Source organism: Triticum dicoccoides, chromosome 1A (genome assembly GCF_002162155.2).
Source record: "Triticum dicoccoides isolate Atlit2015 ecotype Zavitan chromosome 1A, WEW_v2.0, whole genome shotgun sequence".
Classification (NCBI taxonomy): Eukaryota; Viridiplantae; Streptophyta; class Magnoliopsida; order Poales; family Poaceae; genus Triticum; species Triticum dicoccoides.
Window position 1 is genome coordinate 412581840 of NC_041380.1, and position 9136 is coordinate 412590975.

At 45.7% G+C, this 9136-nt stretch overlaps 1 protein-coding gene across 1 annotated transcript; it reads right to left on the minus strand.

The window, feature by feature from the left end:
• Positions 1 to 2701: 2701 nt before the first annotated feature.
• Positions 2702 to 5850, minus strand: LOC119276482 (probable protein phosphatase 2C 48). Its single transcript, XM_037557551.1, has 4 exons — positions 5219 to 5850; positions 3702 to 4119; positions 3402 to 3625; positions 2702 to 3316 (listed from the first exon to the last, which is right to left on the minus strand). The coding sequence occupies exons 1-4, from the start codon at positions 5417 to 5419 to the stop codon at positions 3137 to 3139; spliced, it is 1023 nt and encodes a 340-aa protein (XP_037413448.1). The 5' UTR covers positions 5420 to 5850; the 3' UTR covers positions 2702 to 3136.
• Between the last annotated feature and the right edge of the window lie 3286 nt (positions 5851 to 9136).

Below are 9136 nucleotides of genomic sequence, written 5' to 3' on the forward strand. Positions count from 1 at the left end.
TATTCATGCCTTTGGTTGAAACGAATGGGGCAAAGTAAAAGTGGAGGAAAATTTCCTTTGATCTCAGTTTCAAATGAAAAACACACAAATTCTAACATACACTTGGACCTCTTTTTAAAATTCATAAGCACAGAGAACGAGACTAAGATCCTTAGTAGCATAATTACGAATTTCCATGTGATTTGACCAAATTTTATTAGAATTCTTGCGCTTTTTTTATTCATCTTATTTACTATGCTCCCTAATTTTAGAGTCCTCCCATTCAATTGAGGTGTTCAATTTTGGATTTGTTTCACGATTTTCATCAGGTCAACTATTTCTCAACGAGCCATCTCATTCAGTTAAGGTATTCAATTTTGGGTTAGATTCACGATTTGGACTGGATCAATGATTTCTCAAATTAATCGGTAGCGACCAGCCTGTTAAAATATATAAGTCCCTTCAGCCCTTTTGCCACCTAAAAACGCATCAGTCCTCATAACACCTATGTTTCTCCAAATAATCTAATTCACTATGCTCCTTAACTTTGGAGCTCTCCCATTTAATTGAGATGTTCGTTGGATTTGATTCATGATTATTCTCAATGAACCCTCCCATTGAGTTACAATATTTTAATGTTGGATTTGATTCGCAATTTTGACTGGATCAACGATTTCTCAAATTGATCTGCAGCCGCCAGCCTGTAAAAACACATCAGGCCCGTGTACCTCTCACCATATAAAAAACACACTAGTCCTCATAACACCTTGTTTTCATCTAATTCATTATGTTTTCCAATTTTGGAGCCCTCCCATTCAATTGAGTTGTTCAATTTTTTATTTGGTTCATGATTTTGACCCTTTCAACTATTTCTCAACGAGCTTTTTCATTCAGTTGGGGCATTCAATTTTGGATTTATTCCATGATTTTACTGGGTCAGTGATTTCTCAATTAATCAGCAGCAATCAACCTATCAAAACACACCGGTCTTGTGCACTCTCATCGTCTAAAAAAAGGAGCGTCAACATGTGACATTGTAGAACCAATATACTACATGCAGTCACCAATGCAAGAAACTTCCCCACACAAGTATTGATTGAATACCCTGCAAAAAAAGTATTGATTGAACAAATAATCACACCGCCAAGAAAGCCAACTAAAACACCGATTTTTTTTCACCAGTGGTCGTTTGATTCGTGGGGTTGAAATTCTTAGGAAAGTTTCCATAGGATTAATTTGTACTCCATTTTGAAGAAAAATGTCCATCAATTGAAACCACTTGGTAGAATTTCTTTAGTTGTATGTTCTATCAAACATTCTTCCATCTGATTCCTATAGTTTTGTAACCCTATAGGATAAAAGAAGGCATGTATCTATGTTCCTATGTTTTTTTCTACCTACACTTTGAGAATTCTATCAAACATATCAAGTAACTGGATTTCCCCCTCTTTTTGAAAGAAAAAGACAAGACAAGATGTAGTTCCAAGATAACATGCTCATCATGATTGTATTAGCTTGATATACTCTTTATATCGGTTGAATGAAATACCTTTTTATCAACAAGAAAAGTCCAAGACAAACACCTCTTGGGCGACAATGCAGGTGCAAGTGAGTTAGGAGCGCAAACGTACACCTCTCGTCATGCAACGTGCACGATGATCCACAACTCTAAATGGTGGTTGAGTCCACTTGCGACGACATGAGTCAAGCAAGTGAGAGTCTACCTGACATTCCCCTCTAAACCACCATGCCAAACATTCTTTGCCTTTTATCACATTGCATCTGTCCAGGACTAGACGGCCATAAAGGCAAAGCACTCTTGGATCACCCCAGCCGATCCCAAATTCCCTAATCGGTCACATTTTCGCGCACTCTAACCTTTTGCACTTGGCCATGAAGAAAAAGGGGGAGTAATTTCAACTTTTCATGTGTTTCTAGGCTGTACTTTTCCATCTTGGTGCGTGCAACAGACCGTAGAATCTTTGATAGGAAAAGCCACGAAGACTTCTGTTGCAAATATCCCGCGACCACTAGTCAAGTCTCCTGCATGAACCGAAAACCAGCAGCGCCACTGGTAAATTACTAGAGCGGCGTATGGTCCACTGAGAGCATTCCAGCGTTTTTCCAATTCCTATGAAACAAACATCCAAGTTGAGTTCTCGTTTGATTCAAAAGAATTATAAAGGATTTTTTTGGAGGATTTGGAACCTTTGAATTTTTTTTCCTATGGTGGCCATTTGATTCGCAGGGTTGAAATCCTTAGGAATTTTTCGATAGGATTAATTTGTACTCCACTCTAAAGAATTTTTTTTATCTGTTAAAAGCTCTTGGTAGAATTTCTTTGTTTTTTCCATGCTATCGAACATTCTTTCATCTAAATGCCCATAGTTTTGTAACCCTATAGGATACAAGAAGACATGCCTCTATGTTCCCGTGTTTTTCCTATTCCGGTGTTTTGAGAATTATGCGAAACAAGAGTCTATATTTATGTGTTACGGTTTACGAGTCCGCTGTTTTGCGCATCCATTTCTGTCCTATTCCCGTGTCTTTCATACTCCTGCGTTTTTATAATCCTGTGAACCTAAAGAGCCCTAAATTCAAAAGGAGGCTCAAAATTTGGTCAATTTCGCCATTTGTTCTAATGAAATCTATTCAAAGCAATTTGACAATTTTAGGAACCATGAGTCGTTTCTACGAGGACCCGAAGGACGCGCTACTGGTGTGATTTATGGCCATATGGTCATCATTGTATACCAACAATTGTGACGTTTTCCCATCATGTACACCAATATTATTTTTTCATATTAGCGTCTCTCATAGGGCATTTTTTACGCGAACACGAGAGCCATGCAAGGCGAAAATAAGTACAAAGTGCGTCTTGTTTTTTCTGCCATTTGCTAGTGGCTGCCGTTGATCCTCGTACATTCCGGCAAGCAGCGTGTGAAAACCGGAGAAATTTTCGGTGATCCACCGGCGGCAGTTGACCCACCGCCCCGGTCATTCGTGCAGCCGTCCCAATCATGGCGGGAACTGCACCTTCTGGTCGTCTCTCTCCGACGGCGACGCCGCGCACCGATCGATCGATCTACCGGCAAATGGACGGGTCGCTATCCCCTCGCCCTGACGGCAATGCAATCGCGGTCCCGGGGCGGCTCGTTCAGGGCGCCGGCGTGTGGAAGAAGAGGCAGACCGCCGAGCAGTCGTCGACGGCGACGCCCCGCCGCTTGCGCCTCCACCCGCGGACGGCGCACTCGACGAGCCGCTTCGCGGCCTTCTCCCTGTCCGGCGTCGCCGCCACGATCCGCACGGCCTCCTCGTTGGAGAGCACGTCCCAGACCTGCCCAAGATGTTCGCCATGCATGATCAGTCCGCTGTACTGAGAATAGAAATAGTTTGCGACTGTGCAAGAATCTGTCGCTTACCCCGTCGGTGGCGAGGATGACGAACTGGTCCTGGGCGGTGATCCTCCTCTGCGTCACCTCCGGCGCCGAGATCACGCCGTAGTCCTTGACGCAGTAGTCGCCGAAGGCCCGCGACATGGCCAGCCCCGGCGCCTCCCGGTGGGGCACCCACACCCGGTGCACGCCGGGCTCGTCGTCGAGGCAGTGCACGCGGCCCTCGCACTGCGTGATGCGCGCCTTCTCCTCTGCAAACCAGATTCGACCGCGGGTGAGCAATGGCCGTCTCAAGAATGGTCTTCTAGTCTTGTCACGACGACTTACGGGGCAGGTCGGGCTTGAAGTCGACGGTGAGCTGGACGGCGGTGACGTCGCCGTCGTCGGACGTGGTCGCGAGGACGGCCCGCGAGTCGCCGACGTTGGCGACCACCATCAGGTCGCCCTGCTTGACGATGGACAGAGCCGTGCAGCCGCTGTTGACGGCGTCGAGGCGCCGGCTCCGGCGGAGCTCGTCGTCGACGGCGGCGGCGGCGGCCAGGTAGGACTGCCTCAGGAGGTCGAACTGGCAGTCGCCGAGGCTCTTCTCGCCGTCGATGAGCGACGCCAGCGCGACGGCCTCCTGCCAGCGGCACAGCAGCCGCTGCGGCAGCGACTCCCGGACGGCCTTGGCGACGTAGTGGCCCCACTGGCCGTGGCCGTCGAAGACCCCGCAGAAGATGGTGTCGTCCTGGCACCCGTATCCCTGGATACAGAAGCAAACAGAGCCGTAAGAAATCCAGAAGAAACGAAAATATTGAAACTTCTTCTTCTTTATCAAGATCGGGAAGAAACGAAAATATTGAGATGACGGGTGCAATTCAGCTTCCATTTACTGTGCATGGCAAATGGAAATCCAAGATTTGGGCGTGCCGTGATAGATTTTATCTTTTGCGTGGTGTGACACGATAGAATTGACAACCAAGTGAACGAGCCGGCCTTTTTTGTGCCGGTAGGTCATCGTTGCCCTTTTCTCTTTTCTTTTTTGATTGAAATGAGGCCACCGTTGTCCTTACTGAACTGAATAGCCAAACTAGCTCGCGTTTCTAATCTAGTGAAGTTTAAGGGGGTGTCATAAGTTTATAAAAGCTAAGATTTTCATTCCGAAAAAATGTAGAAAATCTGATATTCCTGCGAAGATGTAGGAAATGACATGTTCACGTTTTCTCCCATCACAATCAGTAAGTTAAGTGTTTAACTGTCCGAAGCAACTTTGGATTCAGATACCAAGACACACAACACCTTTTTTGCTCCAACAAATCCAAGACACGTACCATCCCTTTTTTGGCAGATACTAGTACTACGGGATGAAACGCCTAGAGGCAAAAGGCAAGCGCCGTATCCAAGAACCTTGTGAAAAATATGATCCAGGATCGTCTCAAGAAGCAACACGTAGTCGGGTGAATGGCCTAACGATAGTTTGGCTCGTACCGAACTGAACCATCTCACGAAAATATCAGAAAAAATGGTTAGGTGAACAACGGAGGGAGACGGGATCCGATATCTATTTTATTTGGTACACGTAAGGCAAGCACATGAAAACTGAATTTATTTCTTCTGTGGCCAGAAATGAGAAGAAGAAGCCGGCGACTAGTCCCGACTCCCGACGCTGTACCCTCGCCATTTTCTGTGGAACAGAGACCATGTCGAGTAGCAGAAACTTATGTTTGGAAGGCGGGAATTAAATTGTGTGGCAAGAAGCTCTTGATCATTGACTACACGCCACCGGTAATACGTCGTGATAACCAGCGTGAAAATTCATAAACAGGCAAGGGAGGAAGCAGAGGAGCGGCGATGGAACTCACCTCCCAGACGATGGAGGTGTCCTGGTTGGTGCCCTTCTCGCCGCGGCGGGAGCACGCGGCGGCCAAGGTCTCTGAGCCCTCGCCCCAGAGCGTCCCCGACGACCGCAGCACCGTCCCCTGCGCCTCCTCCGCCTGCTTCCTCTCCTTCCCCAGAGACATGGAGCGGGCCAGCCCCTGCAGCATCGACGAGATCTGCCGCATTCTCGCTAGCCCAGCTCGATTGTACGGAGAGCTTCTTCTTCTTCTTCTTCTTCTTCTCCCTTGCTCTCTTAGTTTCTCGGTGATCGGCAGGGGTGGTGCTCAGGCAAGAACAGAGCACAGGCCGGCCATGTATATGGCTAGGCTGGAGATGTCCCGATCGATGGTTTCTCCTGGATCTTTCTTGTTTGAGGGCGTGGCTTTGGATTGAAGAGACGAGCTTGGAGTGGATATCTGGATAGGATCGGCCGGATCAACTTATACTGCACCAAGGAAGAAGGTGTAGAAGAAGGAACGGGGAGCGAGGATCGCTCAAATGCGGTCAGGCGACCGGTGAACAAGGCAAGGGCGCAAGGGAGGTGCGAATTGTGGTGGAGGTGAAGTGAAAGCTTGGGTGGGAGCTTATAAAGGAGACGGGAGACGGGAGAGGGAGGGAGAGCCGTGGGTGCAGGGGAAGCTCGCACACACACACACACACACCATGCAGATGCAGGCGAAGCCACACCCACACGGTTTCCGCCCGTCGCTTGCACAGCAACACAACAGAGCGATGCGTGTCTTTCAGCTGCCTCGGCGTGTGCGTGCTCCGTCTCGCCCGCCTTTTGGTGGATGTGGATAAGCTGTGTCTCTGTGTGTGTGTGTGTGTGTGTGTGTGTGTGTGTGTGTGTGTGTGTGTGTGTGTGTGTGTGTGCGCGCGCGCCCCGCTCTGGAATGTGCACAGGCCGATGTCGACGGTTATGATCGACGTGCGAGCCCAATGAAAACGGAGGGGTGTAGTTGTGGGTCTTGCTGAACCTTTTGTGTCGAATAAGCGTCTTTGCGAGTACATTATCTTTAGGCCGATCTACGCAATAAATAAAGAATATGTTGCGGGAAATCTTAATAATGTATACTAGCTAGTACTCATTTGCATATGGATTTAATGAATTTATATGTATTTTTTCTGAATTGTTCGGATTGCTTACCAATTTATATGCCTGCTTGATATCTATTTAACGCCGCGGAATCGTAAAATATTCGTAGTAGATCATGTTTTCTTTGCATGGTAGTAGATCATGTTTCTCTTCTTCTTCATCAAGTATCTCGAGGTGAATACAATATTTCTTTTCTTGTATAGCGTGTATGCGTATTAATATGGAAAGTTATAATTTAAATTATTTTGGTAAATTACATGGGTCGCATCGGATACCTAAAATATTATACAACATACCCCTCCCCCCAAAGTGTCATTTATATTGTGGGGAAAACCCAGCGGGGTAGAAACCTGGTTCCCCTATCGGAAAACCAGTGGAGTAGAAACCGCGCTCCACTCTCGTGTATAGCTTATTTCTTGGCAAACAGAAAATGTTGTTTGTTTTTTATTTTAATCAGAAAATGAAGGCTACCGAGCAATTAAACACTTTGCTAATAATATTCTCCGCATATTTTTTTTTCTTTTCTTTTGGTCAAATCAAATCATGGTTCCAACTAGCAAATGCACGCAACGAAGTTTCGATCAGCGTAACCGTCAGCAGCAGCAGCAGGTGGCAATACTAATAAAAGCTATCCATAAACAGTTGATATGCTTGTTTATGAGCCCATTCCAACATCTCAGCAAGAGAAGGCGATATACTATCTGAGAGAGGCCGGCAGGTGATCTCCACCGTGTGCGAGCACTCAAACAGCATATAAAATGCTTCTTCCGGAGGCAGACGAGACGCCCCCTCCTCTCTGATCTCTACCCTGCCCCCATCAACAACCGCACAAGAACGAACTTGGGCACCGCACGGGCAGGCGTCGTTTCGTTTTCTTAGGCCTTGTATAATGGAAGATGCTTAGAAAGGTGCTTAAAAAAATAAATTAAGTTTTTCTGAAGCACCGGTGCCTATTTTTATAGAAGAGACGCTTAGTTAAACGTCTATCTTGTACAAATAAGCACTGGTGCTTAAGAAAGGCCTGGTTTATTTTTCTAAGCACCTCCCATTGTACAAGGCCTTATCATGCTGCCGGTTGTACGTGGAGAGCCACACATGTGACATGTTGTCTTGTGCGCCGGGGAAGGCCCCCTCCACCGGTTCGGCAACACGTGACCGTGGAGCAGCGTCTTGCCGGATATCTCATGGCCGTGGTGGTGCGGGGGTTCTTCTTTCTGCTGGGCTGCCAACCGATGGCAACAGAAAAATGGCTGGAGTGCCGAACCGGTGAGTTAGCCGCTTGAGTCCATTTATCATTTTCCTTAAGTCAAAATTTTAAAATTTTGACCAACTTTTCAGGAAAAAGTAGCAACATTCATGACACTAAATTAGTATCACTGGATCTGTTTTGAAATGTATTTTGATAATACTGTGTACGAAATTGATGTCATATATGCTATTACTACTACTACTATTTTTTTATAAAGTTTGTCAACATATTAAAACTTTGGCTTAGAACAAAAGTTAGACGTACGCTTATTCCCATATGGAGGGAGTAAGGTCTCTTTGACTCATTGAGAACCTTTTATTTTATTTTTTTGCGGGGAGAAGCATTTCATATAATTTAATCATCTTGGGGGTTACAAATCTTTTGAAATAATAATGCTAATATCCTGTGGGGAAATTGATAACCAACATGCCCGTATGCTGCTGGCTACGACCTGACATAGCATGAGCAACATTATTTTGTGATCTACTGATTTTCAAAACTGTGCTGGCCGCTCTTATTTGGTCATCTATGCTCGAACGATCTCTGTTGCACTCGATTGATTCAAGGAGCTCTATGATCTCAACGCGACCAGGTCCCACATGACTCCACCCCACGAGAATGCAAATCATTTTACACATGCACGCAGATACGTACACCCTCTACATTTAACAAGACACACGATTCCAACCCTCATCTCATCACATTTTCTTAAAAGAAATGAGATCGCTGGAGGCATGAAACACGATCAACGATTCAGCAAATACTCTAATCAACCAGCTCGATCTGCAGTGTATACATTCAGCTGCCAGACGAAAACATATCGCCCGTTGATTTTTTTTAGATTTGATTAATCGGTGAGGGCAGATGATGATGATTAATCACACGGTAGCACGCAGTGATGCGTGAACCCAACTACCGTCGTTGAACACTGGTATCATATACACCAAATGGCTAATCAAACTGCTTACACCGACTGATGATCTCGGAACAGGTATACACGTTCCTTCCGGTGATTTGGATTGCTCATTAACTATGGATGAACCAACGTGCGTGGCCATATCATATGTGTCATGATCCCGTCACAAGGGAGTGGCTAATCAAATCCTGACGGTTTGGCAATACTAAAGATCGTGTTGAAATTTGTTTCCAACGATTATTCAAAAAGTATGTTCTTAATGATTATCATAAAGAAACATGTTGTTCCATCTAAGGAGAGAGCACGTGAAAAATCGGGCAACTTGTATGTGTGCCCATGTGGATATATATGTCTGTTTGGCAGGTAACTACGGAGGATCCCGGTGGTTTCTTTTGTGGTTTGCCCTGCGAAATGTTAGCATGATTGTGCTTTTTTTAACAAAGTACAGACGCAAGCGCTCCCATTAGCATGATTGTGTTGATGTTAAAAGGTTGGCATCCAATATTTGGCAAGTGACAATTGTTTGGCTACCAACATTCTTGCCAACCTTAGAAAAACTTGTCAATTTTTTTGGCAACTTTCGATTTTGCCAAATGCTTGCTTGCCAAATATTGATATCAAACCTATTATGCTTTGTTTGC

Excerpts from the sequence above, each read along its gene's own strand:
- LOC119276482 (XM_037557551.1), bottom strand. The coding sequence starts at position 5,419 with ATGCGGCAGATCTCGTCGATGCTGCAGGGGCTGGCCCGCTCCATGTCT. Across the intron at positions 4,120-5,218 it reads ACACCTCCATCGTCTGGGAG|GGATACGGGTGCCAGGACGA; the intron begins GTGAGTTCCATC and ends TTCTGTATCCAG. Across the intron at positions 3,317-3,401 it reads TCATCCTCGCCACCGACGGG|GTCTGGGACGTGCTCTCCAA; the intron begins GTAAGCGACAGA and ends CATCTTGGGCAG.